General features: G+C 37.9%; 1 protein-coding gene across 2 annotated transcripts in view; it reads right to left on the bottom strand.

Annotated features, from left to right (window-relative positions):
* SLC10A7 (solute carrier family 10 member 7) overlaps window positions 1-22446 on the bottom strand; it is a 147084-nt gene that overhangs the window by 83926 nt on the left and 40712 nt on the right. The window contains exon 5 of one of the 2 annotated variants that reach the window (XM_051790982.1): window positions 13484-13522. The exons of the other annotated variant lie outside the window; for it this stretch is intronic. Within the exon in view, the coding sequence (XP_051646942.1) occupies window positions 13484-13522 (39 nt within the window). The remainder of the gene's footprint in view (window positions 1-13483; window positions 13523-22446) is intronic. 2 annotated transcript variants of the gene reach the window in all.

Here is a 22446-nt window from a genome sequence, read left to right as displayed (position 1 = left end):
GAACAACAGAGAGACAGAAGATGCCCAGCAATCGTGCCTGGGGAATGCGCAGGACAGTTGTGGTGTGTTCACCTTCCTCCTGACACAGGAGCTTCCAAGTAGGGGCTGCCTCAGGACAACCCCAGTCCAGTCTGAGCCAAAACCTGCTGTTCTTCCTTCTGCACGGAAGCCAGCACAAACCAGGCACTCCCCAGGGATCTGCCGATCCTCTCTCGCTTATCCAGTATATCATCTTAATTTAGACCTCTCACTCTCCAGGGCTCTCCTGTCCCAAAACCCTGCTCTGTCACAAACCTCTTTTTAATCTGCTTCGACATGTCAGTGCTTGACTGAACTCTGACGACTGATGGATGTCCCCCTTGCTACTTCTCCAAAGAGGAAGAAACTTCTTAGTCTGACAGGGCTTTAAGAAATCCATGCACCAAGTATATAACAAAAAAATTAACTGGATAGCCTAGGGACAGTAACTACCCCTGCAGAAAAACACACCTAGACGTCTTAAATCTACATCTCACTATTCCAGGGTGTTTGAACAGCTTTATGAAACAGATTGATAAGATCGCAGTGTTTCTTCTATCACCGATGTCCTTTCCTGCTCCTAAAAGAAAGCACAATAATTGGAAGAGGCTGTTGAGGGGTTTTAACAGTCTATAAAATAATTCAAACAGCAAATAAAACAAATTATACCTCTTCCCATATATTACAGACTATACAGTTTTCTGTATAATATTTGATAACGCTGGCTTGGGATGTTCTCAATACAAGTTCAGCTGGCACTGGACTGTGCAGTTGTCTGAATTAGCATAATAATTTTAATCCCAAGAGTTAAGAGAAATCAGATTGAAAAATAAAAAAGGAGTCAGTATAATGCTTTGTAAGCATTTATGGTGCAATAATTATGCCACAGTTCGATGTAGTAGGACTCTCATAATATATTTTTCCAAATGTCTTTGGAGTGACATATTCCATTTTGACAGACCTTTATGAATGAGGGGAAGAACAGCCCTCTACTAACTCCACTTCAGGGTAAGCAAACTGAGATAGTAACAAGGAAATTCTATTTTAGTTCTCTGACTTGAATATATAACACATTGATCAGATTTTGAAACTGGAAGACAAAATGGCAGACAGACCAGCTTTGCTGGGAAGCCCACACTGTAATTAGAAGCGTGAATGAGGGAGAGGAAAAAAGAAAGCATGCAGCAAAACCATTCTTATACTTTTATTAATTGAGTGACTAAGCTAAGCAATAAGGCAGTACTCTATAAATATTAGGCCTCATCTAGATTTTATTATTTTGCAAGTTGTTTGTGTTACATTGATGCTCTTAGTTTGTATTTTAACTACCTACTAAAAATATGGAAAGCAATAGTAATAAATATATTTTATACATGAGTTCACGTAACAGTTTTTTGTTGGGGACTCTATAAAATTAATCTGTTCTACGTTAATTGGCCTGCAAAGTAAGGAAGAGGGATAGAAGCTGTTTTTCAAAGTCAATGACCAGAAAAACCTTACTGAAATGCTATACACGAGTTAAGGCTGCAGTAAAATTGACACTTATTTTGCTAACTGCTTCATTATAGTGCATTAATCTGTATTATGAATGCACCAAGTGGTCTTTCTGGAGACTTTATACTTCATATGATTTTGCACCCACTGTAGGGAACTTAATTCTGTAGCACAGGGAAAGATACAATGATTGTCACTGAAGGAACACAAGTGTGTGTCTCTAAGCACAAGTTATGAGAAATAAGAGAAAAACTGAGCTAAGTCTAGGTGCCTGTGGGTAGAGCTGCATGGAAAACAGTGAAACATCTGGGATTTATTTGTTCTTAAGGAAAAAAAATAAAGTAGATGCATGCAAAACACAACCATTTGTAGCCCTTTCAAATTTCAAAAGACTGGTTTGCTAGCTGTATGCTTCCCAGGATGCACTGAACAGACAGCTGAATATCTGATCCATTTATTACAACCAAGTTTTCATGACCATATACAGAATATTTACGGACCATGGACCTCCAGCAAGAGCAGAACTGCTGCCAATATAAATACCATGCCCTGTGAGCTGATGGACAAAACAGTATTGTCTATTTAAAACAAAAAAAAAAAAGAAAAAAGGCAGTTCTTGTACAACAACATATTTTTAGAACTAGCAGATGCAGGAACTACTTACTAAGAAAAAATCCTGCAAAAGCTATCCTTCCTTTGCAGTCATTCTAGGTGATGGAGAATAGCACCATATCCCTGTTACTTGTCTCCCCCACCAGCCAGTGTTGGGCTACTGTGGGGATCCTACCAACCTCTTCTAACAACAGTCCAGAGCAAGAACAACACTGGCTGCCTCTCATGCTGAGCAAGGTACTCAGTAGTGCTCCTCACTTTCTTTAAGAGACTCCATCTTCCAATCCACTTCCAGTTCTAATTTATCTGAGAATTAGACCTCCTACAGATTGATTACTAGCTCCAGGCACCTGATAAGTCATGACAAAATTAAATTCACAGGCTAGTACAGTTTATTAGCAGGTTACTGAGTTGTTGAAAGAAAACACCCTCAACCCTCTCCCAGTGCCTTCTTCCCAGGCTTCACACCACCCATACAAGTGAGGGACCTGTACATCTTGGAGCATAATATCCACACAAAGCCTATGAAGTCCAGAGGAGACCCAAAATTACCACCTTATACTACTTTGACAGGAGTGTGCTGAAAGACCAACCACAGATGTCCCAGTGTCTGCAGATTTGTACAGCAACACTACTAACATTTGATCTTCTTCATTTATAGAGACTGTATTTACCCACAATTGTGTGTTTGCACTGCATGTGCCTGTAAAACACCTAATTGGCAGATAAATTTACACTGTGGATATATCTACCTGCATTACATAGTTTCTTTCCACAGAAAAACTCACACAATGAAGCAAATTCTGTCAGCTGCTCATCACATACCGTTAAACAGATTACAGGAGGGGGAAAAAAAGTCATAAATGCCCAAGGACCTTCTCCCTAACTGCTGCACTATCTCACACAATAAAATTAATAATTTAGCTATCTGAAACTTCACATGTGCAGTGCACTGCAAGTAGACCAGTGGTATTTTCACTTCAAATTTATATACTCTTTAGTCAGTGTACTTAATCTGCATTTCTAACACCTGCTTCAGTCAGCTGTGAAGTGCAATCTTATCTATAAAATTTTCTTTCATCTTTGCACTGTCCATCTAACAAAAAAAAATTTATGATGGTGGATAATTATTTGACTTTTAAAAGGATATGAAACTTTTCACATGTTTTTTGATCATTGCTTGAAAGACATAGTCGTATATTTGACACTCCATTTTATTAGAAGGTTTGAGGTTTTTAGAACCCCTGGCTTTCACATAATTCATGTTATCTAATCCTATGTAATATAGTTCTCCTTCAAACAGTTAACATTCAGTAGTAAAATACAGTAGTAAAAATGTGGGAAAGAAAGTAGACCACAATTAAGCAATGAGGCATGACAAGATGTGCATTTTCAGGCTATTAGCACTTGCCTCAAATGCACCAGGAGGAAGAAGTGGAAGTTGGAATTTTCCACTCAGGTGGGCATCAATGCTACCACCTATATCATACCACAGTACAAGGTGATATATGAAGAGTAGGCAGAGGGAGTGAAACCACATGCAGCTTTCATCCTGTGGATTTATGTTCGGCAAAAAAGCTGTTCCGAGTCATGCATGGTCTCGGTCAGGTTAAACACCTGAAGAATAAAGTTATCCAATGAAAGTGTCCAGTGTTGAGCTTTCAGTACATTGACTGAAAGACAGAGGATCATATGAACATCTCGTTTTCATATATTAACACACAAAGTTTTCTATTGATCACCCAATTTGGATACAAGTAAAAATAATTCTTTTCATTGGGAAGTAAAAAATAGCAAAGTTTCAAACGTTTCACCCTGTCAGAGCTCACATACAGTCTTTTTGGGGTGTGACCTCACTTTGTACAGCATACTGAGTTTGTCATAGATAAGTCAGATGATCATCTAGTCTGATCTTCCACCAGCTAAAGGGAAAGGACATCACATAACCAACTCTTCTTGTAACAAGACCTTACACTGGAGGTGACCAAGATGGTACCTTCAGAAAATATTTTAGAAAAGGATAAAATCCTTTGTGATACAATCTCTTTTAGAAAGTAGAAGCAACAAATAAACTATTTACTTATTGCAGGATAGTAACCAGAAGTAGGTGGGTGGAAAACTGGAATGAAGGTGGAGGAAACAGGATGCTGGGAGGTGCATTTGCTCACATGCCATGGCAGAAAAGTGATAAACTGCGTAAGCAAGCCTGAGCCTCAGGGAATTATCTCCAAGATTGTTTGGATTCTGTTGGGGTGGGGTTTTGAAGTGCTTTGTTGCTGTTTTTTGTTTGTTTATACATGAAATTAAAATGACAAATTTACGTCACTGACAGAACAGTGCTACAAGAAGGCAGGTAATGACAGATCATAAACTAAAACACTTCCCTCCCTCCTTCACAGTAACTGGTCTTTCCAAATTTGTGCTACTAAGGACGAAAGCTGAGGGTTGTTCAGAAAGAAAATAAAGCAAAATAATAATGAAGGGAGCCTCTCAGCAACAACACAAGTACAGCTATTAAAAAGAAATCCTAATCTATTCCTGTCTCATACTGAAGGATCACGATGGTTTCCCAAAACTGACTTTTAAAAGGCTAACAATAAATAATAAACACAAATTTCCAAAGGAAACTCCAGTTTTATAACCATGCCTTACTTGCAAAGACTTCTTGAAAGCTTCTGACCTAACCTCTGGCACTTCAATGAAGACAGTATTTGTCACCCTGACAGCAAGGGGAATGATTTCCAGCCCCACAACTTACAGTAATAATGACATCCCTCTTATTTTCACCCCTAGAGACTGAGTACTGCCTATTCATGGACTGCTGAGTTTCGAACAGGCACAATAAAAAATCCAGGAAGAGTTTTAACCTGTTCTGGGCCAAAAATCAAGCAGCTTAATAACTTAATGTGCTTAGGATATTTTTGCTCTCCCAAAGAGGCAACTAAAGGTAAAAGGGGCTTAAGCATCCTTATCTCAAGGAAGGGATGATTTCTCCCCAGTCCCGCTCACCCCAATACACATTTTTCTCATGCAGGTGACTAAAAGCTGCAGCACAGAGGAAAGAATATCATTCCCTCTAAGTCAGCAGCTAAAACTTTGGGGGAGAACACTAACAGCAGATTCTAAAAACATTTTCATTTCCTTTTGATGAATTTTTTAAAAGTGAGGGAGAAAATTATATATTTTGTGCATTTCCAAATCTGTCTGCAGGGAACATTTACCCTTAAATCAGGCCAAATGACTACATGTTTGTGTACAACCACAACCCTAGAGAAATGCAGAGGAATGCATCTTCCAGTATTAAAAGATACTACGGAGAGGGCAAAATAAAAAGCAAATTGTCTTTCATACTGCCTCCCTTCTCAATTTCTCCTTCATGCACCAACCTACCTAACATAAAGGACCGATAAAGTCAAACATTTGGTTCCCACAGACAAAACTAAGTACTTGCAAGAACTTCAAATCTTGTTTTACAAATAAATTGTTCAAAGTTTTGTAGTGTAAATTTCCACCTTTTTAAACAAGGCACACAAATATATCTCCAAGTATTTGTCAGAACCAAATAAAGCAGCATTTCGACGTAAACCTTTTTTAAAACTAATTTCAAGTGATATGACACTGTTCCATGACACAAGGTTCAGTGACCTAACTACAAGTCAGACATCCTGATCTCACTTTATAAAAGAACAAGTGATATTTCTTCCTGTTAACTTCAGTTTCTCTGATTTGGAGGGAAAACACAGGAAACTGTTGCAAAACAGAAGACGAGAAAACATCACAAACTAGTACTAGAATCTTTCAACTTTATGATCTGCACACAAGATCCACCCTGGGGCAATTGTTGGTGGGTTTTTTTAAGTCATGACCACTAACAACAGTAAGTAGAACCAGAAAAAATAGCCCAAAACAAGTATATTCTTTTGACAAAAATATTATATTTTCACAGTAAAGAGGACTATGATTTTGGTAATTATGACATAAGTAATTTTAGACAACAAACTGATTTTATGCTAAAACTGTGTATCAGCACAGATTTGATTTACATACTAATCCAACAAATCACCTGATTATTTAATATTAAACACTTATATTTCCTTCTCTAGATGTTCTCCAAATGATAGTTATCAAAATGTAAATCTCTTTTGGTTCTGTAATTCGTTAGCTTTCATTTAAAATGGAATCAAGCTTGTTATAAATTTCCAGTATTCAATCTCAATTAACAAGAGAGATGACTGTACCATAGTCACATAGGCACTTTCATTTCCAGTTTCCCCACACTGTGATCAGAAGAAAAGTGCCAGATCATAAAATTTAAGGTACTTTGAATGCCCAGTCTCAGCTCCTGAAACTTCGCTCCCTTGTACTTTGCAATTCATAGGTGACAAACAGACTGGAAGAATAAAGTTGCTTCAGTTCTCACTCTCTTTTTTCAAATTGCAACAAACACCCTGAATTCTGCCTCCAAATTTCCTCCAGCAACTTCCACTTTTGCTGCTTGTTTTACTAACTCAAGAAATGCCACTGGCACATACACCCTCAGCTCTTTCTTACCCTAACAGCCTGTTAATCCATAAAAAAAGCAATGATGAGTTAGGATTCAATGTACTTTCTGGAAAGCTATCACCAAGTACCACGCCAAGCAAGAGCACTAGATGGGGTTGCTGACCCAAAAAGTAGGTGCAAGAAAAAAATTCTATTTACAGATAGCTGTCATAAGGGGAAGTGGAAAAAGCAGAAAAGTGGAGAAAGCAGCATACCCAAATATATTTATCTTTAGGGACATAGTAGTTCATTATTTTTGGGCTGCGAAGATAATACGACGAGATACATTTAATGGCCTACTTATTGCTACCTTTAAACAAACTTTTTTTGGCAGAACTGGCTGCTTGGTCCCATAAGACCAAGCAAGATGAATTAAATGATCAGCAGCAAAAGCTAATGGGAAAACTAAGAAAGCCCTAAGCCCAGCTACAGCCCACATAATTTATATATATTCGACAGCTAATGGTTTTATTTTTTGTTATTATGTAGATTTCAATGCATTTTCCTCTTAGCCACTGGAAAAAAAATTCAGGGACTAATCACCGGCCTTCTAGAGGACACACTTTTTTGAGTACTTGACAGCACATTTTCTTTCCTCCTGGTTACTGTTACCTACCCTCCTTCTCCCTAACATTTCAAAGAAAACCACCAGCAGTGTTGTTATTTGTTTACTGGCTCTCAGTCTGCTCTGGCTGACCGTGTAAATCCCTACTGACTTAATTGGTCTTTTCAAATCGACTGTGGCAGAGAGATCACACAGTAGGTGTTATAATACTCAGATTTCCAGTTATCCTCCCTACCCAATTTCTCTCAATCCCTTGGGAGCAAGATCTCATTTACTTCTCTTTGAGTGTCACACTTTTACACTTACTCTGTTTTTTGTTTTGTTTTTTTTTTTTTAATTTTAAAGGCGTTCAGCATTCCTCATAGACAAGCAAGGTTTTGTTTACTTAGCAAAAAATTCTGTATCTTATTCTAACTGCCACCCACTCTGTCAATTTGGCTTAGAGAAAGAGAGAGAAGATCCATGAACAAATATTGGGATAGGTGCACATGCCTGGTCATCCCTCAAAACAAGTATCCGTGTCAAGGTCTTTTTTTAAGCTCTTCCACAGTGAGCTTTGTTACTCTCCCTTGCTTGCACCAAAACACTACAAACTAATTCAAACTCAGGCATTAAACCAAGCATGCTACAAACTGGAAGCACAAGCACACAAGGCCTATGTGTTTTGAAAAGTTACTTGGCAAACCTGGAAACAGACAACAACACCCAACCTTAGACTGAGATTTAGGATTGAGACGCAGAAATCAGAATGAGGATGGTAAATAATGACGAGAGAACCAAACACCAGCCACAAAATAAGAAAAAGTTACAGTAAGGCAACACGAGTGGCTCCCAAGATTATTTAAATTCCATGGAATATAAACTATCCCAGCCAGGTTCATAATATCTGGTCCAAAGGCTTGCTCCTGCTGAGATGTGCCACTCCCACTCAGGCAAAAACCCATTCTTCAAGGATGAGGTGGCTTCCCAAGTGGCTGATTAAGGGTGAACTTGCTCAGGACTTTGAGAACTACCCAAAACAAATTCAGAGCACAGACCAGCAGCACCACTGTACTGCTTCACAGAGGAAGAGGAGACCACTTCCAAGAGTGAGGTGGCACACCATAAAGCAGCTCCACTTTGAAATTAAACAAGACTGAATTTAGAATTCAGCACCTGTTGTGAACAGACTTCCTGGCAATATTTTCTTGTAAACAGCTAGTACAGTAAAAAGGGAATCCCAGATGACTGTTCTGCCCCTTTTCCTACTGCAAAGACACAATTAAGAGGTAACAAAGGAGTATACAAACATTTGCCTGATTTTAGAATAATATTTACAATGTTTGTGCTAGAAATAATTAAATCAGATAAGAATATTTATCTTTGAAATATCTAAAATAAAAAAGTGATAATAAAAAAAAACCCAAATAAACCTAAGCCATTCAACATCCATTAAGGTAAAATAAAGTAAATAAATTCAGCCAATTGGTTATTTCCATATGGTTGGATTTCTTTAAATAGTAATGAAATCATTGCTAAAAAATCCATTGTTATTAAAATAAAAAAGTTGGCTCAGCCTACCAAAATTAGATTTGTAAGTTGCTGGTCATTCCCATAATTAAATCTGTGTCACAAATTTGCAAGAAAAATGGACACTATGACTAATGCATTTACTTGCTGCACTAGTGCTGTCAGGCTGTGTAAATCATTATGCCTGCTAAAGCAGACTAGATAAGAATTCCATACATTTTCATTAACTGACTAAGCTTTGTGTATATGTGAGAAGCTAACATTCCTATTCTCTGCTTGCTTTAGCTTTCATTTGGAAGACAAGGTAAATAAAAACACTAGCCTTGATCTGATTAGCCATGTGGCTGCTCCAAAAATTGAGGTTTTTTAACAATATGAATCAGCTCTATCCTCTCTGAAAGACAGTAAGATAAAAGAACAAACCCACATATACTTAGTTTGGACAAAGGAGATTAATGAAATGATGGGCACCTGAAACAGGTTTCTCCCTTCAGACTGAGTTAATGTAGGCTGGACACATACCTTATTTCATCTAATGTATTTCAACAGAGAAAGCAAAGCTAACCCAAGACAGCACTGGAGGAAGTTTCAACCAACACTTTGATTTTTCAGCTGCCCTTTGTGCTGTTTGCTCAGGAGTGCAATGGTCACCAGAGCAAGTCCCCCAAATCCTCTCTTTTCCTCTTGATTTCCTGTCACCACAGACCTTTAGATCTTGGTTACAGTTCTTTGCTTAAGGTCAAACTGATGGCTGTTCCTTTCATACTTACTGTTCGTAACCTCAAGGCACCAAAGAATCAGATAACACTGACTCACATCACAAGCTGGATATTCTCATAGATTTCCAAGCCCGCTGTCTCAAGGAAAAAGGAGATTAACGACAGGTAGAAAGAGATTAGACAAGACTAGTCTAGTCTAGTAGTGCAGAGCATTTTGTGAAGTACATACTGTTCTGGACTTTAGGTCCTCTCCTTCCTCCATGCACCTGGTATCGTATTGTCACTACAAACTCATAGTAGCTCCCAACCAAGCAAGCATCTCCAATGCAAGAACAGCCTCAATGACAGGTTCCGCCTTGGTGAACAAAGTCACAGTTGCTGCCACTCAGGCAAACACCACGGAACAACCATCAGCACAGCATATTTTGCAGTCTCCTGCCTATTGCTCTATGGTTTGGACAATAACAAACATTTGTTTTTATCTTTTAGAAGCAGAACAGAAATGCTTAGGAAGCATGATAATGCACACAATGTTAAGAATCTCAGCAGACTTATACTTAACATCCCAGGTAATTTCTTTAGCTTTTAGGTGCAAAAGCATCCTCTCCTACAAATGGAAGCAGTTACCTCAGTGCTCTCTATCTCAGCAGATCTAAGCACGCATTTGTGTGCAACCTTGTGACAACCAGCCAGCCAGTATTAGTAAAACTCTATCAGATTTTATTAAAACATCATTAAGAGGAAAAGCTGAAATCACTTATTATGTTACACAATTATTGTAAACCAAACTGTTTAAACGAGGGGAGGAGATAATGATATTAACTACCCAACTCCAAGCAATCCTCTGTGGTATGAGTCTAAATATTCTCTTGGCTGAAATTTATGTAAATTGAATTCATCTATCGTTAGTTATTACTAATCTAGCTATATAAAAACACTTTTCTGTAACAATTAGTTCATTCAAACACTGTGTTTTAATTAGACCTGGGACATTATTAAGCTAAGTCAATAAAATAAATATGTACAGTATCATTCCATGCATTGTTTTGTCTGCATATTTATATGAATATGGGCTTTGGTGGAGTTTAAAAGGAATTAATTTAGGGTTGGTTGGTAGTTTTTGTAAATCTCTGTACTGGTGAAAACACCTCCAGATGCTTAATCTAAGTGTATTTCTGCTCATTAAGACATATTTGGCATTTCTACATTTTGCATATCACAATGTGTTCCATTTCATCTGAATAAGTTCATCCCAGTATAATTCTAACATTATGCTGAGTCTTTTCCTGCAGACATTTTGTTCTACAACTCAATTTAACTTCTCAAGGATCATTTCCTGCTCTTAAGGGGAAAATAAAAGGGGGGCAGGGGGTGCAGGAAGAGTAAACAGCATAGCACATCTTTCAGCCCCTTTAAATCAGCCTGTTTCACACTGTCATACACAGGCACTGCTCCACAGGGCATAGTCTGAAAACAGACAACACACTATCCTGGCTTTGTCAGGGCTGCCCCCAAGTGCAGCAACCTGTCTGTGTGCTACACATTGTAAACAGGAACATAAGAAATATTTCAGCCTTGCCAGGATCACAGCCTTCCAAATTATCTCCCGGACACGTGTAACTGTCAGGGTATGGTCACAAACCTGTATAACTGCATCTAAGCCTATCCACATGCTGCTCATCATCAGACACTGGTTGAAAAAATGCAAATGTGATTTAGATTCATCACGAATTACAGATGTAAGAAATAAGGGTTTGGCTACAGGTGGTGAACCTAAGTTAGGTACCAATATAAACTGATGGATTTTCAACACCACCACCACAACTAGGACTTTCTGTTATCTCCTCAGAAACAGGCCAATTATTTTTACATTTTATAGAACACTTTTGACTGCAAACCAGTGTGTGTGTATGTACATACACAGGCACACACACACATACATTTTTAATGCTTTGCCAGTTTTTCAACAGAAAACTTACTTTGTAAGTGACCACATGCTAGTGTTCCACATCTGGAGCCACTCAGTTAAAGGCCATGCAGACCAACAGCACTGTGAAACTGATAAACAACTCTGACTACCTATTACAGTCCCATTGCATTTTCAGTCATAAGGTTTATCCTTTCGTAGTTGAAAAAGTTTCTAAGAACAAAGCTTTCAGTAAACGTATTTGTGATCTGTTTTCTGTCACAAATACATATTCCCTACATAACCATGATTTCAAACTAGACTACCACAACAAGCATTTAAGTGTGCAGACATATTTGTAACTTAATGGTGGCCAGTGTCTGTACAATTTTATTTTTAAAAAATCAGTAACTAGAAAAAGATCAGTCGGTACTGTGGTTTCATTCTATCTGATATTTCATATTTTTGAAAAGTCTTGCCTGGAAATTTTTTTAAGAAGAATGTTTACTGTAATGCTGCTCCAGGATTTCCAAAAATATATGAAGTGAATGAAAAGTGAAGTGAGGTAATTACATGTAAGCAGAACTTTCCAATAATCGTGAACTAAGATCAAAATCAGAAGTATTGCATGAACACATGAACTAGCTCAGCTTCTTTCACTGAGATTTCTTCAAAGAGCTAAAAACAGGTACTTGAAATTAAAAACCTATCTCTGTTGCTTTACTAGGAGCCAGTACTGTAGTCAGATGCAGTGCAGCCTAAATTCTTTTTTTAAGTCAAAAGACATCTCCTAATGTCAGCTGAACTGAGCCTTTGGGTATTCACGCAAACCTCTTGAACTGAAAGCCAAGGACAGCAGAGAAACTGGAGCTCATGCCAAGCAACGAGGGAAAATATCACGCACACACACAGACTCAAGAGCTGCTCCAACACTGGGATTCCACAGTCTGAGGCAGAAAAAGCCTTCTTCCCACTGGAGGAGGAGATTATAGGTGACAAAAAGGACAAGTACTTGAGAATTGATATTTTAAAAATGTGAATGGTCACCTATACCAAAAAAACCTTACATCCACCCTCCTAACTTTAACCTGGTTCCTCAAAAAAGCAGCAGCATAATAACTTCAAAATGCCACGTGACTTTCTCTTTTGGCAGTAGAGCAAAATGCCAGCTTTTCATTAAAAAAAAAAATTAGTTATTTTGTACTTGCAGTTTTGATTTTAATTTCCTAATTTGAATTCTTTTGTCATTATTCATTTTATACATCACAATCCTCCTTCTGGGGACACAAGACTGGAATCCCAAACAGACACTTCTAAACGTGTAAATTTTAGTAAATAAGAACAAATTCAATTATTAGCTGCCTAAATAAATTAAAAAATCAGTCATAGTAGCTTGCCAACATATAAAAAAATTTTTTATTTAATATTCATGAGTATCTCTCTAAACAACACATCAATAAAAGAAATCTATTCTTTCTTTCTTCATAGATACATTTAGTGTTCTTTACAATGTCCTTCCTAAATGTTTGTAGACCATGAGGACCGCAAATACTGCTTTTGCTTTTTAAAGAAACAGTTATATTTCCAGCTGGATTGATTGCTTTCCCATATCCAGCTATTTTAGTGTGTTCCTCAGAGACACTGAGTAGCTCCACTGACAGTAAAATATGCTAAACAAATGACAAGTCACTGAGTAAATTAGCATCTACTCTCTGATCAGCTGGGTCATGTTTTCTTTTCAAAATCCATGGCCTCTTGATAGAAAATAATGAGTATTTGATGGGCCTTATTAGAAAAATCAATATATTGATGCCCATGTCTGAAACATCTGCATAATAATAGATACTGTTAACCCATTAAGGAGAAAATTAAGATGTGTTTACACATTATTAATTTACCATGAGCAGAGACAATTTATTCACTACTTTTCTCAAGAAAAGAAATTGTAATATCTGTATTTAATGGCATGGTGACATAAACTGAAAGATGTTTCAAATTTTTTTTGCCATTTGAATGGTAGAATTCCACCAACAACCATGTGAGAAAAATACAAACACACCAATAATACTGTTAAAAATAAGACTATTAAAGCACTTCTGTAAATACTGTATTACTTACCAAAAAACTTCCAAAAGCGGAATTAAATATAGCAGCTGCCTGAAGAATAAAAAAAAAAAAGATAAATATCACCAATGGTAAAATAGCTACAGTACAAGAACAAAATGTTATTCCCCAGCCCAACAAGCTATCAGATTCTCCAAATACACACACACAGAGACCATTAGGCAGTTAGCCACTGCTTAAAAAATTGCCAGTGGCCTGTAACTTATGAAGACTGATAGGTTCTAGTTTATGCATTCATAAATAATGTGCTGAAATGGACAAAAGCAGGAGGAGAAGAAAATCCTTGCCGACAGACTGAAGAGAAATACCCACAAGAACTAAGATATTACAGAGAATCTTGGTCTCACTGCTTTTGCTCTAATTTGCCAGGAACATTTTTATATATTGACATATTAATTGAAATGAGCATAATCTGATTTAACTAAAATGCTGCATTTTCATACACTTTTAACAATCTTAATGAGGCAAACAAACTAATTTAATAGTTCATCATGAAAGTATTCACAGAGATAGAGAAGTTTTTGTACTTTGACCGACAAATTTAAAATAGAAAAACCAAAAAACCCAACAAAAAAACCCACAACCACAATGACCCCATATTTCTGAGGCCAAAATGTCACTACTTTTTAACACCATAGTCTTTTAAAATAAGAAAATAAACAATTTTGATACTGACTTTATAAGTGTTTGTGCTTACCTAAATATCCAGGAAATATATGGTAGCAGTATTATTTCTTAATATGAATTCATTAAATTCCAGGAAGTTAAAACTTGAGTCTTGCATAGCTTTCCCCAATTACCAGAAAGAACAGAAACTCTTGTATGGTAGCCAGTCTGATGATGAAAAGCCACATAGCAAAGATAAGAGGAAAGGGAGGAGGGAAATGTACCATTTACGTGCCGACTTAGAGCAGAGTCAAATTAATCACCCTGGACACTTCCAGCCACAGATTAATAACAAGTGGATGCTAGTGAGTTTAGCAAGTTTGAATAAAGTCCAAAATCAGGGTAGGAGCCGTAGCTGAACCTGCCTTCTGCTCCATAAGAGGATGCAATGAAAATGAATGGGTAATGAGATCCTTGGCTCTAGAGAGCTTAGTTTTCTTATTCAAGTTCATAATTAATTCAAAGCTTTGATAATTTCATTAGATTCCTCCTCTGCTGGCCCTATCAATAAAAGATGGCACTGGACCACGGCTCCTCAGTGGCCCAAATACAAAAACAAATGCAGACTGGGAAACCTTTGCTGACTTGCTTACTGACAGGGACAATGGCATATGGCACCCCATGTTGCGGAGGGAGCATCTGAATAGATACAGCTAAATAAAACATCATAGTTGACAGTTGTAAACTACAGTAACATATTTTAACACTTCTTTCTCATCAGCATTTCTTTTTTGAACATAAAAAAAAGAGGCACAAGTCCAAACAGCTTCTCTTGCCAGAGATCATAGCTTTAAGGAAGAGTGAGTAGTTTAAACAACAATTCTTCAACAAGTGTGAATTAAATCAGGATTTTCTACCTGTATTTGAAGCTGTGCAGCTGATACTCTCATGTAGCAAGGTAGAGACACATTACAATCATCCACACAAACCTAGAGCATGGCTACCAATCCTGATTTGAGATACATCTAGAGAGATGACATTTTTTACTTAAAACAGGCTGCGATTCCACTTCCAGGAGAAATTCTGTACCTGGAAAGGTGTTAAGGAGAGATACTAGATGGTTCTACAGTGGTGATACTAGATGGTGATATTTTGGCCATCATCAACCTTTTTCTTTCTTCCTTCCTGATCCATCTAGAATATTTCTGGAATTTTTAAGTATTCTCAAGCATGTAACACATCCTAAGACAAAAACCTTGGACAAATTTTATGCTTCAGTTATTCAGCCTGTCATGTGCAAAAGTTCATGACTGGTTCGGGGGTAAACTAGTTTGCAATTTCTAATTCCTTTTCTCTAAAGTGTCAGAAATTATCCATAGCAGATGATTAAGTGCTCATTACAGGTAAAAGAAAAGAAAAAAAAAATCAGGAAGACTGCAAAATAAGCTATAGCCATTTATTTGGCTCAGTGAGGGAGGACTTACACATGTCATTTACTCTATCTGCAGTTCTCTTTATGAACATTTCCCCTGCAAAATAAGCTTAGAAGTAAATTTTTCTCATAATCACAAACCTGGGGCTTATATCTGTGATTCTGGTTCAGCTTAAACAAACTGGTAGTAAACTGAATCAACTGCTCCAATTTGTAATTAAACATACCTAGTAGCATGACCCTGTAGAATTTAAACACTTTTGTGCTTCCAACTCCCTTCTATCAAGAGGGATACATACCTCACAGGGCATTGTCAAAATTAATTCACTCCTTAAAAAGCACTCTAAAATCCTTAGAGGGATGATACAAGTAAACATTAATGCTGACACATGATACAGCCAAGCTCTTAATTTTCTATTTGAAACATTTATTAGTCACTATTATTGTATAACTTTTTTTTTAGTGTTTGTTCTTTTTGTGCTTCAACAGATATCAGGTTATCTGCAGTCTGCTTAAATGAAACAATGAAACATGAAAACATTTACGTGTCTTTAGAATACTCCAAGTTCAGATTTGCATATGTTTGCAAACCATTTACTGCAATTACCACTAATAAGAGGGAGAGTTCTTTACAAAATCAATAGCAAGATCCTTTCAAAAGGTAAATGCGCACCCATGTATTGAAATGTAAGGTCAGATCGCATTCAAAAGCAGCAGTACTAATAACTCGACAAATTATTCAAGCTTTTATCAACTCAGAGGCGTGGCTGGGAGTCAGTGCCAGTATTCCTAACAGGGCAAGTGCAGAAGAGTAAGTACAGCCCCACTTGAGCTTACAGTAGTACCCAACTAGCTCCACTAAACAACAAACTTACTTATCATTAGGCAGGTACAATTTCAGTCAACTCTGTTTTCTCAAGCCCAGTGCCACCCACACATTCTCATGGTGCCCATTTCCAGAAAGGACTGGCTGTCACTTCCTGGAGCACTTCCAAGTGGGAAGTGACCAGGCCACCTCTGAAGGACACTTATCTGGCAGTACTTGGCAGCAACTTTCCTTCTCTCACACCCAAGTCTAACACAAAGCTTCAGCCCTCTCACTCATCTTATCCTGGAATGCATATGTATGGAAAACACCGTTAAGATTTGTAACAGTGACAGCAAAAAGATCCAAGACGGTCCCCACAGCAACAACGGTCAGGAAGAGATGAAAAAAAGGCAAAGCCACAACCAAGAGGCTGAGCACTTCCCCTCAGCTGTGTACCCAAATGCAGCAGAAGTACACACATGTGACTGGACAGCAAATCAAACAAGCATGTCTAGGTTTTGATAGCATTAAATACAGAATACATTCTGAAATCTGTTTCTTTGCCTTTTATTTTAGTATCAAACTAAAGTATCTTGGAATTTATTAGACTAGAATATCTTTTGATAATAATGCAGCCTGACTACTTTAAAGAAAATATACACTGGCAGCATTTGGAATACCTGGGTCAAACCCCAACATTTTATCATTATCAGCAGGATTCGAATGAAATTGTTGAGTTGATACTCAACTGGAATTTCCTCTGCTGCAGAGTACAGAGAAACAACAGTGCCTCCCTCATAGCTTTGTATGTGGACCATATTAAAAGAAGTAAAAGACTTTTTTGCCAATATATATATATTGTTTTACCACTAAAACATTTGGTTTTAGAGTGTCACCTGGCAGCCTTTAGAGAGATAACTGTCCCTACACTTCCCCCCAGGAACCCCATGGTTGGGGGAGCACATGCTGTGGACAGTAGGGTCTATCTGGCCCTGAATGGTCCCTGCTCTGTGGAAAGGTTATTTCAGGGCCAAGGCCAAAGAGGCAGAGTAATGAAGCTAATTATTGTAAAATTTAATGCAACTACTTCTCATATTTGACAGGGAGAAGAAAGAAAGGCAAGAAAGAAAGGCAAGAAAGAAAGGCAAGAAAGAAAGGCAAGAAAGAAAGGCAAGAAAGAAAGGCAAGAAAGAAAGGCAAGAAAGAAAGGCAAGAAAGAAAGGCAAGAAAGAAAGGCAAGAAAGAAAGGCAAGAAAGAAAGGCAAGAAAGAAAGGCAAGAAAGAAAGGCAAGAAAGAAAGGCAAGAAAGAAAGGCAAGAAAGAAAGGCAAGAAAGAAAGGCAAGAAAGAAAGGCAAGAAAGAAAGGCAAGAAAGAAAGGCAAGAAAGAAAGGCAAGAAAGAAAAGCAAAAACAAACCTAAGAAAATGATGGAAATGGTTTGACTGAACAGTACAGAAACAGAAATTTTATCTACCCAAAGAGATCAGTGTAGTTCAAGAAGGTGGAAGAAGAAGGCAGGACATCAGCAGTAGCTTGAATGAGTTGGCAGAGTCCCTTTAAACAACTCCTTCAATCTCCTATTTAAAAATAAAATCTCATGTGAGTGTTACCACAGTTCATGTCTTAACTGCTGTTTCCAATAATAAGATGTTACAGCTCTGTAGAAAGCTATTTGCCACAGCACTGTTACTGCAAACAGAATATAAATATACCTAATAAGGTTTAATCTGTGTTGCTGTTCATAACTATTCATCTGAGTTCAGACAGGGAAAAAAATATATATATATTCAAGTTCCTGGTTTCGAGCACTAAATTGAATCAGGTGTCCTCTTCTCTTAAGAAAATTAAGTTGCTTTTGTGCAAGAGTGTTTTAATGAGAACAGAGCCTGCCGACATTGATAAATGGGAATGACACCAGAGAGAGCATGTAAGCAGGACAATATGTGCATGTTACAGTCTTACAGGCTATTTTTCACTGACTATCCTGAATGACTTCGCTGTTTCTTAAGGGGCCTATTAATCTCAAATTTAGTTATTACACAACGTTTATTTGAACATATATTCTGTGGATGATGACAGTTAATAAAGGAAATCTTTTACAAGCTGTATTTTTACATATTGTTCCAACTGCAGCTCCCAGTCATTCCACTGTATTGATGGAATAACCTAGTTATGATGCAGCTTTAAAAAAGGCACATATATTCAGATTCCTTTCTAAGCATATGGGGACTCTTAAATAACTGTTAAAATGCATATAAAAATCCTGCTACAGCATGGCAAAAATGAAAGAGGCAGTGTTAACTGCTCAACAAAATCTCTAGCTGCCCAATTGTCCCCTCAAAGGCAAAGCACATGCCTTTTTAACAATCCAACATCATCTTTGAGAAACAAATAGGGTCTAGTTTTGACTCGTGGAGATGTATATACTCTCCTTATTGAATTCAGCAGAAGTTGAAGTATGCATCTTACACATGAATCTGGACCATGTGTATATGTGATAGGGCACCTCAACAGCGGTATTTCATTTAAAACAAATCAAACCGAACCAAAAAAAGAAAAAAAAAACACAAACCCACCAAAAAAACCCCAAACCAACAACCAATCACACAGATCCCAAACCAAAACCACAAAAAACCAATCCCTCCAAAACCCAACAAAACCAAGAAAAACCCCACAAACCAACCAAAAACTCCCAGATTTTGATAACAACTGAATTTTGACTCCAAATAAATTTTATAAAAAAAAAATGTAAGCTGATGTTCAGAAAGTCTCTTATAAAAATATTGACTTATTTTAGCGACATACAAATGTAAATAACCTTATCCTCTTAAAAAACAAAATCATGACAAAATCCACACCACACACACAAAAAACCTACACCCACCAACCAACGAACTTCCAAAACACCAACAAAAAAAATGACCAAAGCATGGAGGGGATTATGATTTTATCCATTACCATGTCACCCGTGGCCCAACACAATTTGTTGACTGGGAAAAAGATATCACCTAATTCCCAACTCACCTCTAGAGCTGTGCTGACAAAACGAAAACGTTTCTGTATTTCAACCATGTTCAATAACCATCAGTTTTATGGAAATGGCACAGAAAAGGCACCAGAAGATAAAAAACAGAATAACTAATACATTGTTTGCATTTCAGCAGGGGAACATCATCCAGAGAATGATGCCCTCTAAAAAGCTCGTTGAGCCACCCAAAGCTGCGCACGCTACGGATTTGTTCCGGGCTGGCAGATGTTGCCATGGCCTGAGTAGAAGTTCATGCTGCTTCAGCCAGGAACAGAATTCTGACACAAGCAGTGCATGGAAACAAGCTGGGGCCTCCACTGGCAGAGAGTTATTGCCTCCTACACCTTACTAGCCAAGTTCTTTCTGTTGAAAATCAGCCTTTCACTACCCCATTTTTGTAGTTCCTCATACCCGTCACTGCCTGTTGGTAATAATATTCATAAATACAAAAACATCTATCAAGGGGATGTCAAAAGGAAAGCTTTTTGAACACACTTATTTAGTTTATTTAGTGGTGCTTTCCACTGAAGGATTTCTCTGTTTCAGCGACAGTGTCAGCAGTATTGAGACAGAGAAAGAAAACTACCCTGGCTTGCCTTCCTTTGGTCAGAAATGGTACCTTCTCTCTACTGAGAGCAACTGGAATAACTCCAGGGAATTCTGGAGTGTCAGCATGATATTTCTCACTCAGAGGCAGTAGGAGATGAAGACTAAGAACTAGGAAAGTATACACATTAATTTTTTTTTTCCAGAGAGTAAAACTAGAATGCAAACATTTGCTAACAATTCAAATGGAAAAGATGAGTCATTCAGATCTCAGGAACATTTATGTGTCGCTACAAATTTCCACCAAGACTAATATAGAGATTAGTAACAGAAAATGCATGTTGAACAAAGGCTGGAAAGCAACACTTTGTTGCTTTGTATGGCTGGATCATTTTACTTGAAATTACTTATATAACTGAGCTGAATGAAAACAAAAGTCTTTGTTATCGGTATCAGAAAGATCACAAGAACAAAGCCAAGAAGAAAGAACCTCTTTCAAGTGTTGGAATGTCCATTTTCACATTGAAAGAGCCGAGATTTGGTCTCAGGTACAGAAGAGACGAGGTGATTCATGGGACATAATGCACTGTGCCTGACTAGCCCAGATCACCAGCTGTTCAGTGCTGTTGCTTTTGTTCATAGTTTCTTTGCTTTATCCTAAATGGCACAGATCTACCCATACCAGACGCTTATGTGGCTGTGTAGCATACAAAACTTGTGCAATGCTCAAAAGACTTAGCAGGGGTAAAGGCCTATGTAGGCTGTATTTGGAAACACAAACGTAGGCAACACACGTTTTGCAAACTCTCATTTATTCCTTCAGGATGCCAAGGGGAAAAGAGATTACTTTTTTCAATCAACCACGGTCCATTTCCTTTTGATGATGAGAAGGGCTGTAAGCAGAGACAGCCACCAATACTCTCACCTTGTCCTTGTGTGACAGTCCTTCACCAGCCATACCCCAAGCCCAGCAGTACCCTGAAGCTGATGTTCCTGTCCCCCCCATCAGCTGCAGTACAAACACACAAAATCACACTCACAAGACACAGTGCCTTCCACTGTTGGTTCCAACATCACACACCCCAATAGGCCAGCAACCTGAGCATCTACAGTGCACTTTTGAATACCAGCATGAATAAACAGAGTCAGTTCCTCTTTTTTCTCCTCTACTTAAAAATTATAAATGCAAACATTAAGATTAGTGCCCAGTGCCAGCGTAAACATTCTCACAAGCAGCAATTTAAAGCTGGCAGACTTGATACAACACATGCTTTCTCATACCAGTCCATATGCACATAAAAACCATGCTCCAGCATCTGACCTACTCCTCCACGGAATTCATATGGTTCTGACATGCCAGAAATCTCTGAGCTCCTGGGAAGGCATACAGCCAAAATTTTTGTATTTTTCCCCAAATGTGAAGTCCATTTCCACCATTTTCCTAAACAGGGGAAAACAAGGTAAATTCCCCCTTCTACCTACATATTCTAAAGTACAAGCCTCAGCAAGCCATACATTTGGGTTGTGGAACGTGATTAGAGGACAAAAAGGAAAGAATCTAACCAGACACTGACACTTTGGTAGGAAAACTACCCACAAACCTCACGGACATCATGCGTTTCTTAGAGACTCCAGGTTTATTACCTCAGCAGTGAAGACACTGGCTCTTGCACCAGAACAAATGGACTGCTGAACAATGATTTAATAAAGGAGGCTCAGCTGAAAGGTGCTATACAAGTACTGCCAACTTGTTCCTCTCTTATGGTCAAACACTTCATAACTGTAAGTGACTTTCTCTCTAAAAAAAAAAAAAAAAATAAAAAAATTACTGTGGAAGGTATCCTCAAAAGGATACAGAGCAATAACAACCTCCCAAACATACTTTTATTTAAGTTCACATTTTCTGAGATCTTAAGCTGTGATAAAAACACTTAAAGGTCTTGTCCCCTGATTCTCCTGGAGACACATCATCCATAACATGATTAGAGGTCTAGTTAAACAATGCATCCCACAACTCCAAAGAGTATTACTTCCCTGTTGAAGTGAAATGAAAGCACAAGGCCACTTTTTAAAAGGTGCCCTTTGCATTAACTGTAAGGCTGTGCCTGCACCAGTATTTTTCTATAAATATCCCACTGTCATATTGCTTTCTGGGCAGTTAGTAGCAGAACCAGACATTTTAACTGCTCTGCCATCAAAACCAGCTCAGAGTAGCATTGTTATGAAAGTCACTGTCACAACTGCCACTGGTAACATCTTCACCATTTGTTGTGCAATGCCAGGAGATGGGAAGTATAACAGTAGTGCAAGCCAGGTGTGTGGGAAGCCTAGCTCAAGCATTTGTAAAATAAAAATTAGCTCTGGAGCTCATGTCAGAATCACAGGTCACAGTGAAAAGATAAGGAGATTTTATCTCATCAACACATCTCTGTCCATATCTCAAAGAAGAACAATTTCTTTTTTCCTTTTTTTTTAATCTTTTTTTTTTTTTTAACCTAGCCCAAAGATCAGGCTTTACATTAAGCCAGTATTATATG

The sequence above is a fragment of the Manacus candei genome, unplaced genomic scaffold (assembly GCF_025592945.1).
Source record: "Manacus candei isolate 608988 ecotype Guabito, Panama unplaced genomic scaffold, ASM2559294v1 h1tg000028l, whole genome shotgun sequence".
NCBI lineage: Eukaryota > Metazoa > Chordata > Aves > Passeriformes > Pipridae > Manacus > Manacus candei.
This window is presented reverse-complemented; position numbering and strand designations above follow the sequence as displayed.